The 26287-nt window shown below is 48.4% G+C and overlaps 1 protein-coding gene across 1 annotated transcript in view; it reads left to right on the top strand.

The window, feature by feature from the left end:
- Nucleotides 1–21808, top strand: part of GLP2R (glucagon like peptide 2 receptor) — a 46218-nt gene extending 24410 nt beyond the window's left edge. Inside the window, exons 10-13 of the mRNA XM_068530308.1 lie at nucleotides 8740–8828; nucleotides 16165–16303; nucleotides 20418–20459; nucleotides 21473–21808. Of these exons, the coding sequence (XP_068386409.1) occupies nucleotides 8740–8828; nucleotides 16165–16303; nucleotides 20418–20459; nucleotides 21473–21808 (606 nt within the window). The remainder of the gene's footprint in view (nucleotides 1–8739; nucleotides 8829–16164; nucleotides 16304–20417; nucleotides 20460–21472) is intronic.
- The last annotated feature ends 4479 nt before the right edge of the window (nucleotides 21809–26287 follow it).

Genomic DNA, 26287 nt, shown 5'->3' on the forward strand with positions numbered 1-26287 from the left:
AGCAAGATCCCAGAGGAGGCGGGAGGTCTTCCTGCCTGGACGCAGGGCCAGCAGCCCTGGGCGCCCACCAGGCAGGCACCGCCCACCAGCCAGGCACCGCCCACTCTCTTCTCCAAGGGGTTGCCGGGCATTCCGTTTTTGCCATTTTATAGAAATAACCTGGCATTTGTGGTTTCGTGAGAGCAAAAAGGCTTATTTTTAGAGAAGAATGTCAATATTTGTCAATAATTGAAGGGCACTCTCCGCCCAGACCTGAGTGTGCCTGGGAGGGGAAGATGTTCATAAGAAAGGGCAGGAAAACCGAGAGCGTGGAGACGCCCTAAGCGGTGACCTGGATGCTACTGGTGATGTCCGCTCCGGTCCTTCCACACGCAGCTGAGAGCGGATGCTCAAAATGACCCCTGACCACGCCCACTGCAAGCGCGGCCTCCCGCCCTGCCTCCCCCACCCCGCCCCTCCCTTCCCCACATCCTCTCCTCTCCAGCCACGCTGCCCCGCTGCGGTCCCGGCCGCAGCTCCTGGCTGGCCACCTCCACCTCCAACGGACGGCTGACATTTACTGAGTGCCTCCTACATACCTACTCTTCTAAGCGCTCTGTGCGTATTAACTCATCTCATCTTCCCAACAAGCCCATGAGGTAGGCGCTACTATTGTGTTTCTTTTATTGGCGAGGATGCTGAGGATTGGTCTGAAGTCACAGAGTTAGTCAGTGGGGGCCAGATCTCGGTCCCATCGGGCGACACCAGCACTCGTAACCACAGCATCGTGCAGCTGCCCCCAAACACTTACTGCCTCCAGCCCCCATGCCTGCAGGACTGTGGGCTTTTCACGCGTTAGTACCTTGCTTTGGACCCTCCTCAGGTTGGAACCGCCTCCCTCCGCCATCTTATCCACCTGGACACCCACCCCACAAAGTAGAGATGGTCACACCCTCCTCTGTGTCCTTCCCAGATCCTGTACCAACTTCTGCTATGACCCCAGCAATGTTTTATTGCAAGTATTTGTTTAAAGCCTGTGTGCTGTCACTATAAGCCCTGTGTTTTATTCATCCTGGCGGCCAGCCCAAGCATACGGCAGGCTCTGCAGAAACTTACTCAGTAAATGCTTGTGACCCACACTCCTGGGCCCTGGAAGGTTCTCATGAACCAGGCAGAATGAAGCAGGATGGCCTTCCCTAGGATGGGGTGCAGACTCGCTCCAGCTGGATCCCTGGTGCTTACCCTGCGTGCAGTCTTCCAGAGGCTACATCACTGGTTCTCCATCTTGGTTGCTCTTGGGATCACCTGGGTATCTTGAAAAATTCTTCTTGCACGAGATTTGTGTTTCATTGATCTCAGATGTGGCTTAGGGATTCTAAGGAGAAGCTCAGGTGTGGTCTCCTGAGTGCTTGTTCCGAATTCAGGTTCCCAGGCCCCGCCCCGGACCTGCAGAATCAGAATCTTCATTGCAACAGGATTCCTGGGCACTGGGTGCACAATAATGTTTGTGAAGCTCTGTGCCCACACACCAGCGGTTCTCACAACTGGCTGTGCATTAGAAACATCGTGGTGGCTCATACCCCAGAGGATTTCATCCGAAATTCTGGAGGTGGTACCCGGGCAGTGATTGTAATCCGTGGCCAGGGCTGGAACAATTGCTCTGGACATCGCTGCTTGGTTGTCCATGGCTGACTGACCTGTGTGCTGGTTTCTCCAGGTGCTTCCTAGTTCCTAGAGCCACCTTTTCTCCCACCAGGACCAGAGAATGTGCTGTGTCTTTTCATCTTGGATGAAATGACCTTCACATGCTGTTGCTTCTACAACTCCAGTCGTGGCCAGCTCCACAGAAATGGCCAGAATCACCTTAGCTCACAGTGGTTCCTTGTCCTCCCATCCACACCCCCTCTTCCTCCTGTTCACCCCACAGTGAATGACGCCACCATCCATCTACCAGGCACCCAAGCCGGAAACCTGGGCGCCCTCCTAGCTTCTATCTCCTGCCTCACTGCAGCCTCTAGCCAGACTTCACGTCTTGTCAGTTCTTCCTCTGAAGGTCACTCCAAGCTTTCTCCTTCTCCTCAATCCATTGTCATTGTTCTTCTTCAGCCCCTTGGGGTTTCTCATGCAGACCTTTGCAAAAGCCTCCTATTTGGTCTCCCTTCCTCATTCCTGCCCCTGGCAATGCATCCTCTGTATTGCAGCCAGAGTGGTCTTTCTTGAGCAGAATTGGGCTATGTTTCTCTTCTACGTGTGACTTTTTAATGGCTCATTACTGCCCTTGGGCGTGGTTCCAAACTCCTTCATATGGTACGTATTGTCATTCCCATCCAACCACAAGCACCCCGTGCTCCATTTATATGGAGAAATGCACAGTTCCCCCGAATCCATCCTGAAGTTCATGCCTCCTGTGCCTTTGCACACGCTGCCTCTCTGCCTGGAATGCCCACCTGATGGCCCTACATCTGCCTGGTGAGCTCTTCCTCCTTGCAGGCTGAACCCTTTATTAAGGCTAAGTGCATGTGCCCTTCAGCAGGGCTCTTGGGGATGGAGGGTTTTAACCCAAAGGAGTAGCTCTAATATAGGCATTTTCGTCTATATAGCGGGCCAGGGGAGGAGGGGCTTGGGGGGAGATGGAGGAGTTAGGGGTACATGAGACCTACCTCTGAGTCCCCACCGTGCTGGCAACCACCTCTGCCAACTTGTAGACCCAGATAAGAGCATGGCAGCTGGGGTGGTGCCAAAGAAGTGTCCCCAAGAATGGTACATCTGATCATACGCATTCTGTATCATCTAGGACCTGAAAAGGAGCCTTATATGGTTGGGGTCCTAAGTGTCCCACATCTGGTCACAGAATCCAAGAGGAGTTGGCTGGGTTCTTTAAAAATTTCCGACGCTTGCGCGGAACGAGGATTTTTGTGCCTTTTTCTAATCATCTTTCTGCACACTCCCCAGTCCTCAGACCGCCCTGCTTCCTTATTGGTTATCCTGTATAAATACCCCAAGCTTCTTGCCTTGGGGAGGTGGATTTGAGATGTGTTCTCCTGTCTCCTTGCTTGGCTGCCTTGCACATAAACCCTCTGTTCACTGCAAAAAAAAAAAAAAAAAATCCTCCTTCAGCCCCTTTCCTGCTGGTGCACAAATCATGAACAGCCCCATCCAAATGTGATTGCCGACCCCTGTCTTCTGGGGCACCTGGATGGATGGAGGTTCTGTGGTCCACCAGGCTGGTGTTTCATCCCATGGCAGTGAAGAAGCCCAGTGGTTGATGCCTTCGTATAGCCCAGTGGTTGATGCCCATTTTCTCTTGTCTGGTCTCTGGAAGACACAAAGAACAGTGAATCAACACGCTTCTCATCACAAGCCTTCATTTCCTAGGAGACAGTCCTGGTTGAAATTAATTTACTGAAATATGTGCCTTTCCCGTGTTAGGCTTGCTTTGTAAGAAAAACGCCCGAGTTCAACAAGTCACTAAGCCAAGGACACAACGTTTTCTCTTTGTGATGAAAAACAGATATCCCATTAAATGGGATAAATTACTTGGTTACACTTAGTTTGTATTTAAGTGTTCTGTTACTAAATATTTTTGGCTGGGGATCTCCATTATCCCCGTTGGCTTGTGGATTGGATGAATAGCCTCTTGCCTGAAGCTCTATCCTCTTAGCTTTGCGCATTGATTCTCCCGAGGCCAGTAAGACAAGTAATAACAGGTACGTGTTGGATTCTGCAGCTCGTGTTTCAATCTGTGGTTTAAGACAAGGACATCAGTATTGTGCTGGTTCAATGTCTGTAGAGACTTTACTCCATTAATTGTCACCCAACCACCGTCTCTATGGGCTCTTTCTCCATTGCATAGAGGCATTTTTAAGTCTTTTCAATTTTAAAAACAACTGTACCCCAAAACTTCTATGAGCCCTACAATTAAGTTGAGAGACATTATCTCCATTCCGCAGCCCTTGCCAACTACTGTTCTATCAGTCTGCTTCCTTTTGCAGTCAGGTCTCTTCAATGTGGTCTGCACTTGCTGTCTCCTGTCTCCTGCAGCTTCTCTTAAGTGAGCTCCCTGTTGCTAAGTGTGGTCTTATTTTGCCTTAAATTTATTGTAGCATTTAAACCTTTTTAAAATTCTACCCATTGTGAGCTTCCAGGAAACCACTTCCTTGTGGTTCACTCCGACTGCCCTGGCTACTCTTTCTCAATCTCCTTTGGTGTCTGCACTTCCTCTACCTTTCCCTTCATTACAAGGTAATTTTCAGAACCCTCTTTTTCTCCCAGTGTCCACAGCCTCCCTGGACAATCTCACCAACTCCAATGGCTCCATGCTCTGACTGGGACCTCCTTGCTGAGGTCCAGACGTAAATATCTCACTGCCTTGGGACAGCTCTTGTGTCCAAAACTACTAGATCCCCCCCTCCCCACAACGCTCTTCCTTCTCCATGTGGTCATTCTCTTGGTGAATGGCACTACCACACATTGAGATCTACCATGAAACCTTGGGGTCATCTTTGATCTCCCATCCAGCCGGTAACAAAGGTCATCTGACTCAAACTCCTTAATAATTTCTAATCCATCTCCTCTCCATCACTGAACCACCAGGGCTGCTCTTTACGTCACCTCTCCATCATCCTCCCCAGGAACTCTGAAACCGCCTCCCAGTTGGTCTCCCTTCCTCCAGCTTTGCCTTCATTCAATCTAGTCTCCACGCTTGCTGCTAAAATGATCTTTCTGAAATGCAGACATGCAAATCTGATCAGGTCACTTGCCAGCTTGAAATCTATCATCCCTGTTTTCAGAAGAAAACCCAAACTCCTTAGTGTGACCATGAAAGGCTCTGCAGGACCTGGTCCTCCCTCCCTCTCCAGTCTCACGTCTCATAAACCCTGTTCCCATTCTCCAAGCCCTGCTTACGTTTGACCACTTGCTGTTCTGTGTTTCCAGTGGTCCATGATCTCTCATGAGGTTGCTATCTAGAGGTTGGCCAGGGCTGCAGCCATTTGAAGCCTGGGGCTGGAAGATCAGCTTCCAAGGGGCTCACACACATGCTGGCAAGTGGTGCTGGTTGTTGGTCGGAGGACTCAATCCCCCCACATGGGTCTCTCCACGGGCTGCTTGGGCGTCCTCACAACATGGTGGCTGGTTTTCCCCAGAGAGAGAGGGAGAGAGAGAGAACCAGGTGGAAGCCATCCTTTTGCGGACCTAGCCTCAGAACTCACAGCGTCACTTCTACCATATTCTTTTCATTAGATGCAAATAACTAAACCTAGTTCACATCCCAGAGACAAAAGGCGAATTAGGCTCTGCCTTTTGAAGGGAGAAGTGTCGAAGAATCTGCAGACATATTTTAAAATTTCTACCAAAGCTGATAATCAAGGGTCGCATTTTCCCAGTTCATGACAGCTGTGGAAAGTCATCTAGAGAGTGGAGAACGTGTGCTTTCCAGTGAATTCCATGGCAGCAACAGGTCCTCAAGTTCGACACCAATAGACCTGGAGTTCTTTACAGTGGGAGGCAGTGTGGGATTCTGTTTAAGTGAAGGGAGGGTTGTAATTAGACAAATCTGAATTTAATTAATTACCAGCTCAGCCACTTACTAGCTGTGCAAGCTTGGGAATAGTACTTGTCTCCTCTGTGCCTCTGTTTTCTCATTGTATCATGGAATTAAAATAGTGTGGCTTCCTCAGAGGGCTGTTGTGAGGATTAAATAAAATAATGTATGGAAAGTTAGCCCAGTGCCTGGCATGGTAAGTACTCAGTACCTGTTAATTAAAAATAATAATGTAGAAAGAGAAATTAAGGAAACACTCCCATTGACCATTGCAACAAAAAAGAATAAAATACCTAGGAATAAACCTACCTAAGGAGGCAGAAGACCTGTATGCAGAAAACTATAAGACACCGATGAAAGAAATCAAAGATGATACAAACAGATGGAGAGATATACCATGTTCTTGGATTGGAAGCATCAATATTGTGAAAATGACTATACTACCCAAAGCAATCTGCAGATTCAATGCAATCCCTATCAAACTACCAATGGCATTTTTCACAGAAGTAGAACAAAAAATTTTACAACTTGTATGGAAACACAAAAGACCCTGCATAGCCAAAGCAACCTTGAGAAAGAAAAACGGAGCTGGAGGACTCAGGCTCCCTGACTTCAGAAAGCTACAAAGCTACAGTAATCAAGACAGTATGGTACTGGCACGAAAACAGAAATATAGATCAATGGTACAGGATAGAAAGCCCAGAGATAAACCCACGCACATATGGTCACCTTATCTTTGACAAAAGGGGCAAGAATATACAATGGAGAAAACATAGCCTCTTCAATAAGTGGTGCTGGGAAAACTGGACAGCTACATGTAAAAGAATGAAATTAGAACACTTCCTAACACCATACACAAAAATAAACTCAAAATGGATGAAAGACCTAAATGTAAGGCCAGACACCATAAAACTCTTAGAGGAAAACATAGGCAGAACACTCTATGACATAAATCGCAGCAAGATCCTTTTTGACCCACCTCCTAGAGTAATGGAAATAAAATAATAAACAAATGGGACCTAATGAAACTTAAAAGTTTTGGACCGCAAAGGAAACCATAAACAAGACGAAAAGACAAGCCTCAGAATGGGAGAAAATATTTGCAAACGAAACAACTGACAAAGGATTAATCTCCAAAATATACAAGCAGCTCATGCAGCTCAATATCAAAAAAACAACCCAATCCAAAAATAGGCAGAAGACCTAAATAGACATTTCTCCAGAGTAGACATACAGATTGCCAACAAACACATGAAAAGATGCTCAACATTACTAATCATTAGAGAAATGCAAATCAAAACCACAATGAGGGGGCTTCCCCAATGGCACAGTGGTTAAGAATCTGCTTGCCAATGCAGGGGACACGGGTTTGATCCCTGGTCTGGGAAGATCCCACATGCCGCGGAGCAACTAAGCCCGTGTGCCACAACTACTGAGCCTGCGCTCTAGAGCCTGTGAGCCACAACTACTGAGCCCACGTGCCACAACTACTGAAGGCAGTGCACCTAGAGTCCATGCTCTGCAACAAGAGAAGCCACCACAATGAGAAGCCTGCGCACCGCAATGAAGAGTAGCCCCCGCTCACCACAACTAGAGAAAGCCCGCGTGCAGCAATGAAGACCCAACACAGCCAAAAATTAAATAAATAAATAAATAAAAAAGATATAAATAAATTTATTTGAAAAAAAAAAACACAATGAGGTATCACCTCACAACGGTCAGAATGGCCATCATCAAAAAATCTACAAACGATAAATGCTGGAGAGGGTGTGGAGAAAAGAGAACCCTCCTGAACTGTTGGTGGGAATGTAAATTGTTACAGCCACTATGGAGAACAGTATGGAGGCTCCTTAAAAAACTAAAAATAGAACTACCATATGACCCAGCAATCCCACTACTGGGCGTATACCCTGAGAAAACCATAATTCAAAAAGATACATGAGGGCTTCCCTGGTGGAACAGTGGTTAAGAATCCACCTGCCAATGCAGGGGATTGGCAGGGACACGGGTTCGAGCCCTGGTCCGGGAAGATCCCACATGCTGTGGGGCAACTAAGCCCATGCGCCACAACTACTGAGCCTGCGCTCTAGAGCCTGCAAGCCACAACTACTGAGCCCACGTGCTCCAAATACTGAAGCCCATGCGCCTAGAGCCTGTGCTCCGCAACAAGAGAAGCCACTGCAATGAGAGGACCGTGCACCACAACAAAGAGTAGCCCCTGCTCACCACAACTAGAGAAAGCCCGTGCACAGAAAGAAGACCCAATGCTGCCAAAAATAAATAAAATAAATAAATTTAAAAATATATATATATGTACCACAATGTTCACTGCAGCCCTATTTACAACAGCCAGGACATGGAAGCAACCTAAGTGTCCATCGACAGATAAATGGTTAAAGATGTGGCACATATATACAATGGAATATTACTCAGCCATAAAAAGGAATGAAATTGAGTTATCTGTAATGAGGTGGATGGACCTGGAGTCCGTCATACAGAGTGAAGTCAGAAAGAGAAAAACAAATACTGTATGCTAACACATATATATGGAATCTCAAAAAAAAAAAACGGTACTGATGAACCTAGGGGCAGGGCAGGAATAAAGACGCAGACGTAGAGAACAGACTTGAGGACACGGGGAGTGGGAAGGGTAAGCTGGGACTAAGTGAGAGAGTGGCATGGACATATATACACTACCACATGTAAAATAGACAGCTAGTGGGAAGCAGCCACATAGCACAGGGAGATCAGCTCGGTGCTTTGTGATCATCTAGAGGGGTGGGGTAGGGAGGGTGGGAGGGAGACGCAAGAGGGAGGGGATATGGGGATATATGTATACGTATAGCTGATTCACTTTGTTATACAGCAGAAATTAACACACCATTGTAAAGCAATTATACTCCAATAAAGACGTTAACAAAACAAATTAAAAAAATAAAAATAATAATGTAAACTTCCATCTGCCTTTCTCAGACAGCTGCTGGGTCTCCTGGAGGCAGAAGAATAAACTAGGTGGCTTTTCAGGGTCTTTTCTAGGCTCTCAGCTGAGATGGCCTTAGGGAGAGTGGGGATTACCCTGACCACTTGCCACCTGACCAGCTGACTACCAAACTGCCCCTGATTTCCCTGGACAAGGGTCTGATGGCAGGTCCAGGGTGACCTTGATATTCCTAGCCACATGGAGTCCATCACTTACTCATATCTGTGTTTTTTTCAAGGTAAATTTCTTCATCTTCCTGAAAATTCTCAAGCTTCTCATTTCTAAGCTCAAAGCTCATCAAATGTGCTTCAGAGATTATAAATACAGGTGAGTGGCCTGAGGTCAGTACCCAAGAGCCCAAGATTATTTTTACCCCTTTTGGGTGTTCTGGCTAATGTCCCAGGAAGGGGGGAACATTGCATCAGTATGTTTATCTCCTGACACAAGGGTGTCAGCAAGAGCCCCTCTGAAAAAGGTGTCGTGGGATCATGTAGGGCTTTTGCCAAAGACAAGGACCTTGTGAGCCCATGAAAATGAAGTCAGTGGTGAGTAGTAAAGGGCACACACATTCCCCAGCAGGACACTGTTAAAATGCTCCTAAGAATGGGTGGTTTACGGGAACAGGAAAGAGTCACATGAAGGGGAGTTTGACAGTTGCCTTCCTTCGGGAAGGAGTTGAGGCAACAGAATAAAGGATATATTGTAACTCAGAAGAGAGTATTTGGGTATTTTTAAGACCTCGAGTAAGACAACCACAAACTTTTGGAGTCCAAGGGAATACATTCTTCACACAGTCACGCTTTCTTTGTGACTTGCCTTTGCTGCATCCCGTGTTCTGCTTTTCATGGTGACAGCGGTCCCATCGCAGAGTAAGTCAGATCATGGGTGTTTATTGAGCTCTGCATTGCTGTCAATCAAATGATGAATGAGTGAGAGAGAAAGGGCTCCCTCCCACCTTTCCCAGTTACTCTGCTTTCTGTAGGATGTGTGCACTTCTTGGGGACAGAGGGTTTTAACCCAGAGTTCCTCTCCCATGGTAGAGATTTTAGTCCTTGTGGCAGGGGCGGAGGTGTGAGTGAGGGTGGCTCTACCTCAGCTTCTCCCTCTCTAAGGCCAGAACGGGCCCCGAGCCAGGTGTGCTGGGAGGGTAGTTTTTCCACTTATCTGACAAACATTTAATGAATGTCTAAAATGCGCTTGGTACTGTGCTTCAAACGAAAGGTAAATAGGATGGGGACCCCATCTGTGAGGAGCACACATTCTAACTCGCCAAGGGCCGGGATGTGGGTGTGGAACGTGAGTCAGGGGGGCTGATGCTGGCGTTGACCCCAGACTGACCTTGGGCAAGTTGCTTGGCCTCCCCGGGTCTGCTTTCTGGTATGTCACGTGGGGGCGTCACCCCAGAGCCATCCTCTGCCTGCAATGAGGATTAAAGGAGGTCCTAGTCACACCTCTCCCAATCTAATCAGATGTGGTGAGTGGTATTTGCCCTGGGTGTCCAGACCCCAAATCCTATCAACCTAACCCCCACCACCCCCGGGAGTTCCAGAAGGGTAAACACACACCGTTCAGGACCAGGCAAATATGTACGGTATTGGCTCTAATATTGCGCAACCTGCCCCTGGCCCTGGGACACTTGGGCTGGCCTGGACCACACAGAGCTACGCCGTCTTTCTCGGCGCCTCTGGCCGAGCCTCCAAGTGGCTGACAGCCTCTCTGGCCCTCTTCCCAAGGCTCAGCCTCCCACCACCCTGTGAGGATGGAGGTCCAGGGCCAAGAGCAGGGCTTCTCCCACCTACCCTGCCTGGGTCCATTTAGGGAGGGAATCCTCTCACTAACCAGGCACAGGGGAAACCCAGGCACCATGGAAACCCAACAGAGGACAGCGCTCCCGGGAGACAGAAACGGGGCAGACGAATGCCAAGGCACCTCTTTCCACACAGACTGAGAGCCTAAACCCTGTAGGCCATTTTGTGCCTCCAAAGCCCACCACGTACTGCTGGGGCCATCCCCGAGCTTCAGACCCACAGTGGCCCCTACGATAGTTTTCCATCTTGGCTATTTTAAGTATCACCAGACAGCCGGCCAAAAGCCCTGATTTGTGAGCTCTTCTACTGGATATTTGATTAAGTAACTGAGGGATGGAGCCCCACACAGGGACTTCTTACAGGAGAGTTCCTAGAAGATTCTGATACACAGCCAGAGTCGGGGCACCACGGGACCAGATGTTCTAGTGAAATAATGCATGGAGTTTTCTGGTCAGGCCATGGCAAATGTGTTTCTAAGCAGCCTTGACATCATCTTTTCCAGGCTCTTCTCTAGAGTTATCCAAGATGGTGGCTCTCACACTTTTTTAAAAAATTAATTAATTAATTAATTAATTTTTGACTACATTGGGTCTTTGTTGCTGCACACAGGCTTTCTCTAGTTGCAGCGAGCAGGGGCTACTCTTCGTTGTGGTGCATGGGCTTCTCACTGCGGTGGCTTCTCTTGCTGAGAAGCACAGGCTCTAGGCATGGGACTTCAGTAGTTGTGGCACGTGGGCTCAGTAGTCGTGGCTTGCGGGCTCTAGAGCGCAGGCTCAGTAGTTGTGGCGCACGGGCTTAGTTGCTCCGCGGCATGTGGGATCTTCCCGGACCAGGGCTTGAACCCGTGTCCCCTGCATTGGCAGGCAGATTCTTAACCACTGCGCCACCAGGGAAGTCCCTATCACACTTTTCTGATCACATGTCTCTATTAGTAAAGAATGATGTCACTCATCATGTATATACATGGTCTACTGAACTACTACATACGCGATACACCAAAATAAAGAAAATCATAAAGGATCGATAAAAATTTAACATACACAGAACTTCTATTATCCTCTCTTATTATATATTCTTCCAACACCAAATGGATTTCCTTGTACAGCCCTGAAGTGTGCACACCCAATTAGGAGGCAATTATCTCAGGAAGTGTAAATCAAGATACTGGGGAGACCTTCATGGCTGAGAGGTGATTCAGGACAGCTATTTTGGGGAGAGACAGAGTAACCCTGCCTGGCATAAACGATCTGTCTGGAAACTTCCCCATCCTTACTCAAGGTAAAAGCTTGAAAAGAGGAACCTGGGTGCCTGCCTACCTGGAGGCCTCCCAGCGTGAGACACCTCACCTTGGCGAGCTTGATATCTACCACCTGGGGACTGTCCTGGGGAGACTTTGGCTGAGAGTGGCCCAAGTGGCTGAGACGTTGGAGGGCTAAGTCTAAGTGAACTCACAAGAGACTGATATACAAACCAGACTATACAATTATCCATTCTTAGATTCTGTGAAAAGTGGGAGTGGGACCTTCCTGCTAGTGCCTGCACTCCTCGTAAAGTTGACACCAGAAGACCCAGAAATCCCAAGCAGTCACCAGAATGCTGCTTGGTGATCACGTCATCAAAGTAAAGTGGTTGGTGTTGAAGGATCACTGACGGTGGCCTGAGAAACCACCACTGCCCTGTGGTGCACCCGTCCCGGTGAGAGGGAGGTTCATTCCCCAGAGTCTCCACCCATAGGGCCGGATGAGTACTGAGAACTTCCTGCTTCTTTGTGACTTTTCCTGCCATTTTGGTTGGCCATCTGCTTTCTGTTTATTCTTTCTCCATGCAGAGTGCAATACAATTGATTAGTGTATGCTTATTAATTAGCAAAAAGTCAGGGCTCTGTCTCTTAGGACACACCCAGGCCACCTTATTTTACTCTCTGGGCCAGGGAATCCTACAGCGTCGAGAAGCACATTTGCCCATCTCTCTGTCACGGCAGTGCTAACTTCCTCATTTCTAAGTTCTGGGAAGGCTGCTTCCCGTCTCCCCAGCGGGTCATGAAGCACCCCCAGCTCACACTGCCCTCCTCCACGTTGAAAGGTTCTCCTCTTCCACGTCCCCTTCCATTAGGGCCCCCTGCTAGGGTAAGGAGGAAGGGGCAATGGGGCCCAAATGCGTTTTGTCCTAACTGGTAGGAACAGCCCGGCCTACAACTCTCCCAGATTTTGAAAACTTTCAGAATGTAGTTCTCAAGATTTGCACACCCCCCCACCCCAAGCCAGGAGTATATTTTAGGAAAGTTTAAATTAAACACACTTAGACCTTGCCAAAGAGGCAAGTTGCTAGGAGCCGGAGAACCTTTTGTAGTCCTAGCCCTCATCCCCCGGCTTCTACCATTCAAGAAGGAAACTGTAAGCAGCCCAGCTGCCTGCCTGGTCTGGACAGGGACAGCTGAGCCAGCCTGGAGAAAGAGCAACGTCCCCGGATTGTGGACAGACATCAGTGGCCCCTCAGCTTGGAGGGAGTTCTCTGTCCTTTGTGGTTCCCAGCATGGAGGTGGCTCTCTCCTCCTAGATAAACGATCTTAACTTTCCGTGTGATGCATGGGGCAGAACTCTTAAGGAACCTATAAAGGAGAATCATTTCTTAACATGCTAAACCCCAGACCCCTTTCTGAAAGAACTTTCAGAAAAATGTCACACATGGAAGGAAAATAATCCAAGTCACTGAGGTTGTGAGCAACTTGAGGACAGGGACAGATTCTTTAAAAATGGTGATAGCTACATGCTATTGATTGCACATCATGTATCGGGTACCGTTTATTCTGAGGGTTGGCCCCATGTTATTTAATCCTGACAATGACACTGTCAGCAGTTATTAGTAATAATATTTTATTATTTTAACATTTCGTATGATATTATTAGTAGTATAATCCTCATTTTTACAGATAGAGAGGTTAAATAATTTTCCCAAGGCCACATCGCTAGTCATTGGCGGTGCTGGGATTTGAACCCAGGCCCCAGGTACTGTCTGTCCCCGTGTCTCGTTGCCTTTGGCCCCAGCTCCTCCTCCTCACCGTACTCGCTCATATGTCCAGAGCAGATGCCCAATATTTGTTGAAGAGCTAACTGACAGCAATAAACTAAACCATTTAAATAAACAAATGACTGTAGATGAAAAACAGGCATAAACACAGCTCATAAGAGGATACTGCTATAGATATTTATGGATTTTCATCTGAACAGAGACGCAAATAGTCCTTTGTCCATGGAGAATTTAGAATCAGGTGAGGAGTGGGAAATTCCTTCTGACATCCACGCAGAGAGGTGGCAGTTACTAAAATGGCCCAAAACCTCATAAAAAGATGGTCATTCCTTAAAAAGTCTCCTGTACTAAGTGTGGGATCCTGGATTGGATTCTGGAATGTGAAAAGGACATAAGTGGAAAAACTGGTGAAATCTGGATAAAGTCTGGAGTATAGTTACTGGCCATATGCCAACGTTAGTTTCTTAGTGTTGCCAAAGGTACCATGGTTCTGTAGGGTTTTAACATTAGGGGAAACTCAGTGAAGGGTATGTGGGAACTCGCTACATGATCTTTGCTACTTTTCTGTAGATCTAACATTATTCCAAAATGAAAAGTTTATTTTAAAAGCATAATGTAGTAGCATGGCCCCAAGAATAAGCTGATGGTAAGACATGGGTCTGCACGTAAGTATGTGTCATTAAAACCCATATAACGCAGAGCAAGGGTCGCAGACTCACACACTTGCAAGGGCCAAGGAGGCTGGTTGGGTTGGAGAACGCGCGTTCCCTCTAAAGGCTGTAGCCGACGACTGCCAAGCAGGAACTGGGGCCCAGCATGGCCAGATCTCCCCATCTTTCAAAGGAAGCTGAAGATCTGAACCCCTTTGCTTGAAATCACCTTAGTTTGTAAGGATGGCTCCAATAGCAAAAATCACTACCTAGCATAAGCAAAGACTGTCTGCAGGTCAACTACAACCCATGGTTGCCACTTGGCAACCTCTGAGCTACAGGGTATTAAAACACTCCTGGAAATTAGACAAACAAGCAAAGCCCAGAACTCTTGAAATAGTCTCTCCTTGGGAACACCTTAATGTTGCTCAGCTAAGTGAGTGTGCACGGGTGAGTGTGGGTGTGCAAGTAGGTGTGAGCTCGGCTCAGGAGAACCATGTAACCAGGGCCTGTGTCTCAGACTCCCCACTCCTCGGCCTCCCCTTGACCATCGAGGCCCTGGGACGCTCGGCCCATATGCTCGGGGGGAGTCCCTCTCCTTGGTGACTCCTGCTCAACCCTTATAGGCTTTAGGTCCTTTCAGGGCACAAAGGTGAGGTTTTTTTGTTTCAGTGATAACACTGCATCTGAATGACCCTCACAGAGGCAGCATGTTTGGGTCACCCATTACTGTGTAGCAAACTCCCCCCAAACTTCATGGCTTGAATCAGTAACTATGTTATTATCTTGAATGATTCTGTAAGCTGGGCTGTCTGGACTCAGCAGGGTCAACCTTCCTTTTGATACATGTCATCTTTGAATGGAGCTGCAAACATCTGAAGGCTTGATTTGGGCCAGAACGTCCAAGATGCAGGCTTCATAGTAAGCGCTTTCTCTTGCATGAAGTTAAACCTTCTTGAAGATACTGCCCATGAGGGGCTGCTGACCCTCTCTGTTTCCACACCTTTAATTCCATGGGGCTTTTATTCAGTGGCGAGGAACCTTCTCCTAGTTTGGTCCTTTAAGACAAGGACTTGGGCTAAAAAAATCATCAAATTTAAGCTCTTTTTTTCCCAATGTGTATCAGACAGTAGCTTTGTTTATGCCCTGAATATGAGTCACCTTTGCTAATGTAGTTAGTTTGAAATCAAGAAGCAGCTCAATGGTGAAGAGCAGTTGTTCCCAAACGTGGCTGCTTGTCAGGATCCTGTGGGGGGTCCCTTAAAGATTCTCACTCCCAGAGTCTAACCTCCAGAGGTTTTGATTCAGGGGGTTGACACTGGGGCTCAGGAAGCTATATATAGAGAGAGCCAACCAATAAAAATACATATATTTTAAAAGCTCCATAAGGAATTCTAATAGTCGGTCCACTTGGGAACCACCAGTATGTGGTATGGAATGTTTGGGTCCCAGCTGTGCATTTGCACGTGGGTGGTACAAAGGAATGTTTGTCTTTTTTGTGTAGAGTGTATACAACAGCAAGCTTCCACACAGCGCTTTTTACGAGGAAGAGCAGCTTCTCATTTCCTGCTGCCCTTGCTATCACCAGGGTTGGGGGCAGCTTGGGGGCAGATGATGAAATCCTGCTTGGAGTGTGCAAGGCCTGAGTGTGAGGTCAGAAGCCCCACTTCCAGGCTGGGAGGTACCACTTAGTGGCTGTGTGACCCTGGGCAAGTCATTTTCTTTCCCTTCTCAGGCTCCATAAAGCACTGACAATGGAAGTCCCAAATAGAGAAAGAGGTAGAGGCACCTGCTAGCCAGGTAATGGGAAACTTGTCAAACCTGGTAGGGGATGTAATGTCCTATGGTGACAGCCATGTGCGTGGAAATCTATCCATCAAACAAAACGTTAAGATCTGTAGGTATATCATTATATGGAGGAATCCATTCATTCATTCATTCATTCACTCATGCAATTCATGTTTTCTGAGCATCTTCCATGAGTCAGGTGCGGGGATGCATCAGTGAACAAGACCACACTGGCCCTTCAGGCATTCGACGTGTAGCCAAGGAGACAAACAGGAAAATCAACCATTTATCAATGCCATTAGAGCTACAATAAAGGATGCAGAGAAGAGCAGGAAATGTTGCCTGTTCCCAAGGTGGCTTTCATGACACATATTTGATTGCTATTTGCAGATTGGCCAAGTCCACACTGGTCCTCATTCCTTTATTGGGTGTTCATGAGATTCTCTTCTCTTTCATCACTGACGATCAAGTTGAAGGATTTCCAAGATATATACGACTCTTCATTCAGTTGACTCTGAGCTCCTTCCACGTAAGTAGACGTCTGAACAAGGATGCCTTGGCTTTGCAGAAAACAAAATGCCCTTGATCCAAACACACTCGAAATTGCGAGGGCCCGAAGATGGAAAGAGAGTTCTGGTATCAGTAGGATTTATCGGCGAGGGCCTTTGGCATTAGAAGGGTGTGGAGATGCAAATGTTGCTTTAATCCTGCCAGCGTGACTCAGTGACTAAGAAGGGAAAAGTGGTTTGTTTCCTGCACTATAATAGTTGGTGTGACTCACAATCATATTCACCGTGTCAGCATGAAGCCTTTTATTAAGCGCCTACTTTTGCTGGGTTCTCTGCACAGTTTGTGCAAAATGAACAGTGAGTAGAGACCAGGAGGCTCTCGGGACTTTGACAGATGTGTGTGGGCTGAAACTAGGAACAGGAGGCCACCTGTGGTGAAGGTACCTTGGTGTTTTGGTTATCCGTGGCTTAAATTGTCATCCATTACTTAGCAGATTAAAATGACAGTAATTTTTATTATTTCTCATGATTCTGGGGGTCAAGAATCCAGGTAGGACATAGTAGGCATGTCTCACCTCTGCTCCAGGGATGCTTGCCGGGGCTGAACTTTCTAGATGACTTCTCCACTCATATGTCTGGAGCCTAAGCTGCGAAGGCTCAGATGGCTGAGACTGGCTGGAGTGGCTTTATTTGGGTCAAAATAAATTTCATCGAATCCCCACACTCACCAAGGGCCCAGGGGACAGAGCCTGAGGTATGGCAGGGGCAACTGGACGATGGCTCTTTTCACCTTCTGTTAGAGCTGAACTGCATGTGGCTTTGAACGGAAACAGAGCACCCACTGGTAACTTTTTTTCATTTTGAAACCATGTTTAATTTATTTCAATCTTTTGGGGGATTTCAAAGGCTAAAGTTTAGTCACTTGGGTTTCCTAGGTTGCTTGGTCTTAATCTTCTTTAAAAAGTAATCCCAAATTAGAAACAACAAAAACCAAACAAAATATTACAGCTGTTATGTCAGTAGTATTTGGTGGCCTTTTTTCCTCTGAGGACTTGATCGGTCATGTGACCCCTTGATCAGCTGATCTCACACACCCAAGGCCAGCTGAAGATAAGACGCTCATGCAGAGCTTTGTAGGACAGATTTCTTTGTAGGACAGATCCTAGCCTATCAGACTCCCTGGCAAGGGAGCATGTTTGGGTCACCCATTACTGTGTAGCAAACTCCCCCCAAACTTCATGGCTTGAATCAGTAACTATGTTATTATCTTGAATGATTCTGTAAGCTGGGCTGTCTGGACTCAGCAGGGTCAACTTTTTGATACATGTCATCTTTGAATGGGGTTGCAAACATCTGAAGGCTTGATTTGGGCCAGAACGTCCAAGACAGCTCATTCACGTGGCTGGACGTTGACATGGGCTGTTGGCTGGGAGCTCAGCTGGGGCTATCGATTAGGAACCTAAGTTCTCCATGTGGCCTCTCCACGTATCTTGTGCATCTCAGAGCATGGCAGCTGGACTCTAGGAGTATCCCAAGAGCAAGTGCTCTAAGAGGCAGGAAGCAGACGTTTCCAACCCTCTTAAGGCAAAGGCTCGGAAGTCCCAGAATGTCACTTCTACCACATTGTGCTGGCAGAAGGAGTCACAAGGACATCCCAGATTCAAGGGGAGGGAAGATATGGTCCATCTCTTGATGTGAAGGGTCACATATGCCTACCAGGAGGGGAGAAATCCTTGGGGCCATCTCTGGAGACCAGCTACCACACTGATCGTTTGGTCCTGCAGCAGCCTGAGCTCTGCTCCCCGCCAGGCACCACCGAGGAAGGCGAGGAATCAGAGCAGCTCTGCAGATGGAGCTAGAAACACACTTAGGAGCTTGTGCCTGGACAGAGGCCACGCACCTTCTGAACACCCCCGCGCTGCTCCCCTCCAGCCCGCCAGGCAGAGGTGGGAGCACGGGTGGGCAGATGTGCAGGTGCACATCCAGTGGGTCGTATCTTAGTGACTCCACCATAGAAATTAGCACTGGACCCAACAGCTTCCTTTCCTTGCTGCTTTAGGGAACCCTTCACTCTCCCAAGGGCTTATTGCTTAGAGAATTTCACCAGCCTCCTGCTGTCAAGGGATCTTTGGAGAGACTGCCAAGTGGTGGTGACATACGGAGTGAGAGCCATCTGTTCGTGGGACCACTCCCTTCACACTCGCTTCGTCTAGAATGAGAGTCAACCAGACTCCAGGATGTTCCTCAGACCATGACTCAAGAACCTGAAGAAGTGAAAGACACACTTGTGATGAGGAATCCTATTTTACCCAACTCATTTGTGAGACTTCTGGCACACCGAAAGCACGCCCACCCCCTTCCAATAGCTGTCAGTGAAAAGGCCAGATAAAGGTGGTCTTCTGGTTGGGGGAAGGGGGCGGGGAGGGACAGATAATAACCAAGTTGACAAATAAAGAACAATTCTGGTTATTTATATTCTAAAGACTATAAAATAGAGAAGTGTGATTGTGACTGGAACGGCTACCAAAAAGTGAGTGGTGGGGAAAGACTTCGCTTTTAGGAGATATTTGAGCTATGACCTGAATTTTGAGAAGCCAGTTAGGCAGAGATTTGAGGAAAGAATGGTCCAGAGAACAGAAAGTGTGACAACGGGACCTGAGGAAGAAATGAGCTGATAGCCAGTCTCCAATATGACCCCCGGTCATCTTCGCCTCCTGGTTTTCACAGACTTGAGTAGTGCCCTCTCACACAGAATAGGGTTGACCTGTGCGACCATTAGAGTATTGTGGACATGAAAGTGTGTGATGTTTGAGGCTAGGACATAAAAAGGGTTGCAGCCCCCGCCTTGCTCCCTTGGGTCACGCCCTCTGGGTGAAGCCAGCTGCCATGTCGTGAGGACACATAAGAAGCTCTATGGAGAGAGATGGAGGTTTCCTACCAACAACCAGCACCAACTTGCCAGGCATGTGAGCTGTCTTGGAAGCAAGTCAAGCCTTCAGACACCTGAAGTTCCAGCCAACAACTTGAGTGCAACCAGAAGAATGACCCTGAGCGGTAATACCCAGCTAAGCCATGGCCAGGTTCTTGGCCCATAGGAAGTATGTGAGATGATAAATCTTTATTGTTTTGACCCACTTAGTTATACAGCAACCTAATACATTAGCTTGAGATGCTGAAGGCACCCAGAAGGTCCATGTGGCTGGAATATAGTAGCTGAGGGGAAGCGTGGTACAAGGTGAGGTCAGTGACACAGACACAAGGCCACATCGCCTTAGCTCCTCCTGTGGTTAGGATATTGTATTTTAATCTAAGTGTGATGGTAAACCCCAGGCATGAAATGATCTATCTTTTCGAAAGAAATATTCTGACAAGAGAAAAGGGTATTTACTATCTCACAAAAACGAAAATTTCAGGACCAGGTGTAGCTGGATCCAGGTACTCAAACAGTATCATCAAAATCTATCTCTGACCATCTCCAGCCTCTGCTTTTCTCTATGTTGGCTTTATCCTCAGACGGGCACTCTCCACGTAGCTGGGAAGATGCCCTTGAGTGTCTCCAGACTAACTTTGACTATAAAGTTGGCAAAAGCAGGGAAGAGGGTGCAACTTTCTCTTCTTTCCTGGTGAAAAGAACTGAGATTGGGCCTGCTTGGGTCACATGACCATTTGGGCTGTTTATTGTGGTGATGGCCCTCCTAGAACATGAGGACCACATGATTGACAGCCCTGCCAGAAGCCCAGGGAGTAGGGGAGGGTCAGGAAAGGATGCAAATCAGGCAAAAAAAATTAGCCATTGCCCACTATGGACAAATAGAAATTGGACAGTCACCTTGTACAGTATTTATATAATTGAATGAATGATGTAGAACCTTTAGGGTTTAATCATCATTGACCTACCAGCATGTAAGCAAATGCCTAGGCTGATGTGGGTGGTGAGTGTCAAAGTAGGAAGAGACCCCATGGAAATCCGAGTTAACGTAATCATTATGATTCACTCTAGTTAGTACAAGCAAGTAGCTGCCTGCCTCTTGTAGGGGCTACTAGGACTAGGGCCGGTCTGTGGACTTTCCAAGTAACTGTCAGACACACCTTCTACTGAGTCAAGCTTCACGCCACCTCTTCCTTTCATTCCAGGGACTACTCGTGGCCTTGCAGTATTGCTTTGCCAATGGAGAGGTACGTTTTCCATGCTGCCATCCTAGCTCCCTGCGAGGCTGAGGCCCACATCCTACTGCCCCTGGAGAGTTCGGTTTACATGATGGTGCCATGGGGGTGTGTGCAGCGACCAGCACGTCCTGGGACAAACGGGTACCATAGACATCCAGGAGCAGGCATCTTAGACCGGTGGGGAAAGGTATTGGGATGAGTTTTCTTTCCAGAACCCAACCATGGCCCCGCTGGAGCTGCACTGGGAGTATCAAAGTGTGATACAGTTACCAGCTGTAACTCTGGAGTCCAAAAATCTGCATTCAAGCCGTGACTCACCCACTTAGGAGATCTGCATTAGTCAGGTCACTGTGGCTCTTTGAGCCTCAGTTTCCTTGTCCGTAAAATGGGAATAACAATGGTCCCTACCCTGCAGTGTTACCCCAGGGATGCACGGTAAAGGTCCTATGCATGGTAACAACGATTATTTTTATTATTAATATTATTGCAGGGCCCCCAACCAACTCTCTGCTCCCCCAGAAAGAGGCTTGAAAGGGGGAGGGGAAGAGGCCAGAGCAGTTTTCTCCTGACTTGAGGAGTTGGTGGAGTTTCTGGCTCCCTTTCATCTTCCCCTCCCCCCATCCCAGGTTTAAATATGGCTTTCTATCTCCTTCTGCTAGAATGTAAGCCTCTTGATATCAAAACCTCTTCCGTCTTGCTCACTGCTGCCTTTTCTACATCTTCAAGCAGGGACCCGTGATCCACCAGGCAGGTTTCAAATGTCACCTCGACACAGCCCTTTTCTGAACACCCTATCTCAGATTTTAGTCTCCTCACCCCACTGTCCTGCTTAAGGGCCTCACGGTGTCACTATCATCTGCTCTGCTCACATGTATCTGTTTGCTTCTCTTTGTTCGTTTCCCCTAGTGAGAAGGTAGGTTTCCCAAGGGTGGTCCAGAGTAGCCACTCAATACACATTTGCTGAGTGGACACACGACTCAGTGACTCCCAGGCAGTAACCCCGCCCTCTTCTCACCTGGCAGGTGAAGGCCGAGCTGCGGAAGCAGTGGGCCCGCTTTTTGCTAGCCCACCACTCGGGCTGCAGAGCCTGGGTCCTGGGGAAGAAGTTCCGATTCCTAGAGAAATGTCCCAAGAAGCTCGCGGAGGGGACCGGCTCCGGCAAGCTGCAAAAGGCGCGGCCCTCGCCCCACGGTGGGCGTCTCCTGCACTCGACTGCGGAGGGCCTGGGGGCGGCGGGCGCCCTGCCCCGCCAAGGCCACGCAGCCTGGCCCCGGGGCAGCAGCGTGTCGGAGAGCAGCGAGGGGGACTTCACCCTGGTCCACACCATGGAGGAGATTCTGGAGGAGAGCGAGATCTAGGCAGGAGCCCACCTCTCTGGCTCCGCTCCCTGGGGACTCCTGAGGTGGGCGAGGGAGGAGGCGGCCAAGCGGCACGTTGTTGACCTTGCGGGCGCAAAGTCGGCCTGCTTCCCGCGCACCCCGCCCACTCCGATGTGACGGCGCCCCGCCCCCTCCGACGTGACGGCGCCCCGCCTACTTTGGACGTCTCTTCCAGGCTTGTCCTGCTCTGTACGACAGAGGCTGCGTACACTCACCGCCTCTGCGTGACCTGTCATCCTCATCACCCCCGCAGGTGTGTTTTCCAGAATGCCACCAGCCTCCCAGGCTGGGCCATATTCGAGTGAATGGAGCCCTAGGATACGGAGAGATGTCTGTCTGCTATGAGATAGAGGCCAGCCGCTATCCTTCCTTTACCCTTCATGGTACAAGGTGTCTATCTGAAGTCGGGTTCAGTGTGTCCAAGGACCACCTGCGAAGTGTTTTAAATGCAGAGTCTGACTCATGGCAGAGATTCTAAGAGGGTGCATCTGGGACGATGGCCGGTGATGGGAATTGTGTAACAAGCATCCCAGGTAATTCTGATGCGAGCCCACATTTTGAAAACCTGGGGCAGGATGCGCAGGAGCCAGAAGCCCCTCTGAGCTGGCCGCTGGCGGGAGAGACCACCGGAGTTCTGCATTCAGCAGTTCAGCTGTGACACGCCTGCCCTCCTCTGACAGGGTGGACCGCACTCCGCCCCCCAGAGCCCTCTCCTTCCCTTCTCTCTTCTTCCTCTCTTGTCAAGTCTTCCCTCCCTCTCTCCATCTCAGTTCTCATCCGTGGGCAGCAGCAGTTCTGTTTGATCTGTAACTAGCCCATCTTGCCTCGGAGGGTTGGCCGCAGCACCCAGGGCCCCTCTGAAAGTTGCTGTTGGTCATTTTCTCACTTTTCTGGCTCCACCTGCCTTTCTGAGCTTGGCTTCTTCAAGCCTCACTTGCCTACCGTCCTCTGCTATTTGTGGTTTGCCGTTGATACCTGGATGGCTGTACCTTCTGTTCTGGGAGGTTTGCCCACTGTTCTCCCGGCCCTGTTCTCCACTCCCCGTATGGAATTGGATGCTGAGAGCCGGAGGGGACCCAGCTGAAATGAGAGGACTGTGGCTGATCTGGACACGCCGAGGAGGCGCCGAGGGGGCCGGGGCTGTGGACCCGGTCTGCAGGTGGGGAGTAAGTTGTGCCCAGGCCCTGAGTGGAGGGTGCTTCTGGAGGCTGAGGAGGGCCCAGGCAATTAGGGTCAGGCTCAGTGGCTGCAGCTGTAAGGCAAGAGGCTGAGGAAGGTCAAGGGAGGAACGTCCTATGGAAACGGTGTCAGCGCTCAGGAGCGTCGCTTTTATAGCGTGTAAAATGTATGTGTACGTGGGTGGCCGGGGTATGATGCTGTGGGACCAAGTCCTGCCTTATATTAGGGGGAGGGGCGATATGATACTTATCAAGTAGAGGGTGCCAGATTTTGCAATTAAAAATACACAATTCGGATATAAGTATACGTATAGCTGATTCACTTTGTTATACAGCAGAAACTAACACAACAATGTAAAGCAATTATACTCCAATAAAAATGTTTAACAAAAATCCACAATTCTCAGTTAAATTTGAATTTCAGATAAATGAATATTATTATTGTCTAAGTATATCCCACGGGATATACTTTACGTGAAATCCAAATCCACTGCACATCCTGTATTTCACCTGGCAACTCCATTGTCAAGGACACTTTGCAGCAGGACGGAGACGAGGGTGAGGCAAGCAGACCTCAGTTCAGGTGCAAAATTTAAGAGAGTACTAAAAAACCCACAGTCGTCAAGATAAGTAATATTTTAATGCAATATTTTAAAAAATCAAATCTGCAAGCTACAGCCCACGGGCCATTTATAAAAATGACATTTTATTGGAACCAAGGCTGGGATGAGGGTGAAGCAAGTGAGGCCATGAGATGCAAATAAAGGGTCTGGACCTGACTATACAAATTTTGATATTTTGCTCATCATGGACGTTTTAACATTAATTTTTATTTTTAAACGATTGCATGAAAATATTATTTATCTTGATCACTGAGCTTTTTGTCGCTTACCTGAAATTTCGCACCTGAGGCCGGTGCCCATCTTCCCCTCCCCCCAGTCCTGGCTCTGCTCTGCAACAGGGGAAACTGAAGCAATGACCTTAGGCAAGTACATAACAAAGCAAAGATTTGTTTTTTGGTGTCCAGATTGTCCACAGTTCAATCATTAAAATATATGTCCTACTTCTTCCTTTCTGCAAAAATCTCTGCAATTTCTCATCAACGTATTAGCACCTAGAAAGCTGGGCCGTGTCGTATTCCCAGCTAGTATCCAGCATAGCCAGTTCAGAGCAGGTTCAGAACACATTCATCAAAGGAGACAAGACAGAAGCGTCTTGGGAGCATCAGATGCTTTCGAGGGTCAGTTATCCAGGACCCGGCCACTAATAGAAGGAACTTTTTTTTTAAGCACTTGTAAATATGCCCTCCCCACTCACTCCACAAATGGGGTGGCACACACACACACACACACACACACACACACACACACACTGCTGCTTGCTCTTACTCTGCTAATGATTAACATAAGTTTATTTAATTTGATTTGTATTTTGTTGATTCTTTTACATTGGTTTCACACTGGAGCTGAAGGTCTCTGCCCCTGGAGAATCTGGTGCACTGTTCCTGGCCAGAAGTGGGAAAAAGAGCTGCAGTATTAAGCCTGGAAACCTGGGTGGTCCATTGTCTCAGGGACCAAGAAGAGTGGGCAGAGAGGTTGGAGAGAGAAGCAGAAGTCAGAGGTCAAAAGGGTGGAAGGCAAGTGTCTCCCTTCTTCTAGACCACTCCCTAGATCATTCACTTTGCTGTTGCCTTAAAGATCCAGCCTGTGGGTCTCAATCCTGGCTTTCCAATCACCTGGGACACTTTCTAGAAACATCGATGGCTGGTGAGGCCAGAAAGCACACCAGCAGCCCAGCACACAGCTTGGACACGTCAGAAGCACTGTAGCCTTGGCTGTGGTGGAAATGTGACTGGTGGCAGCAATGGTACCTGGCACTGAGGGACCTATTGATGAATCTGTCTGGGGTGCCTCCTGGGGATGCTAAGAAATGCCCAAGGGCCACTGCACAAGAGGCGGGGACCCTGTGAGAGCAGTTTGGGTTATTGTTCTTGATGAGTTTGTTTCTGCCCTTGAGTTTCCATGTACATGAGGAAGCAGTTCAGAGATGTGAAGTGACCTCCACAAAGTCTCTATAGTGGACATCTATTTTTACAATCCACCCCTCTTATACTAACAGCACCAAAATTTTCCTTTTGGAAATCACACATCTCCCACTCTCAGTCCTTGAAGTTTGAGTCATTCCAACTCCATCCTCAGCCCCAAGGATGGGCATGAAAATCTGCTTGGCCAGCCTGAGCATGACATCCTCCTGGCACCAGATACTGGGTCAGGGATGGACATAGAACCAATCAGAGCCAGTGAGAGACAGCCCTGGGACTCTTGACAAAAAAAGCATTTTTTTCTCTCTTGCTGAAATTGGAACCACAAAGAAGTTAGCCTGGATCTGCTGGTAGCCCTCTTGGGGGAAAAGCCTGGCTGGGAATGGAGACTCCACAGCCGCAAGCAGAACCAGGAGATGGTGAAAGAGCCCTGAGACCTTGTCGGAGCCCCTGGATTAAGCCTGACCTTAAAGTTGGTGCTACTCCTGGAATTTCAGTTACATGAGTCAATAATATTTGTGCCACAGCAACTGGTGTTGGGTCTTCCGTTCCTTGCATCTGGAAGGGTCTTGATGACATAGCTCATTACCACCCCTTCCTCCTTCTCTTCTCTTCAGTCAAGTTGGACTTTACACTGCCTCTAAGTTCTCTTAGCATCTTCCCCACAGGGTGCCCTAGAGCTGTACACGATCCCAGCCCAAGTGGCCCTGCCACCCCAAGCTAACAGAAGATGTGCTAATTAGGTTATGACTCTTGGGTCCTCCATTGGTCAACAGAAGGTCCAGTGGCCCCTTTATGTCTCTTATTGAACCACAAACCAACAAGTTTATTATGCAGTGTCTATCCTTTTAGACTCGAGTGACAAGGATACCTTGACCTCAGAGAGAAGTGAAAAGCTCCCAATTTCACACCCCAATCCACCAGATTCGCTCATGGAGGGCAGTGTGTGTGGAAAGAGCACTGGAGTGAGGCATTGAGCCCTTTGGTTCTATCCCTAGACCACCCTGGGTCTGTCTTCTCCCTCCGACATGGCTCCTGGGTGGCCCGCTATGTCTGATACTGGAGGGGTATCTTGGGCAGGTTATTACTGTCCTCCCCCCAGAACCGCTGGACCAGATGCTGTGTAGCCCCCTCCCACTTCCAGCTCCGATGCTGTGCAACCCCAGAATTCTCTGTCCTGTCATGTCCAGGTGAAAACTATTGAGGCAGCCTGGTGTAATCAAAGGGACTCCGGTTTGA

The sequence above is a fragment of the Eschrichtius robustus genome, chromosome 20 (assembly GCF_028021215.1).
Source record: "Eschrichtius robustus isolate mEscRob2 chromosome 20, mEscRob2.pri, whole genome shotgun sequence".
Taxonomy (NCBI): Eukaryota; Metazoa; Chordata; class Mammalia; order Artiodactyla; family Eschrichtiidae; genus Eschrichtius; species Eschrichtius robustus.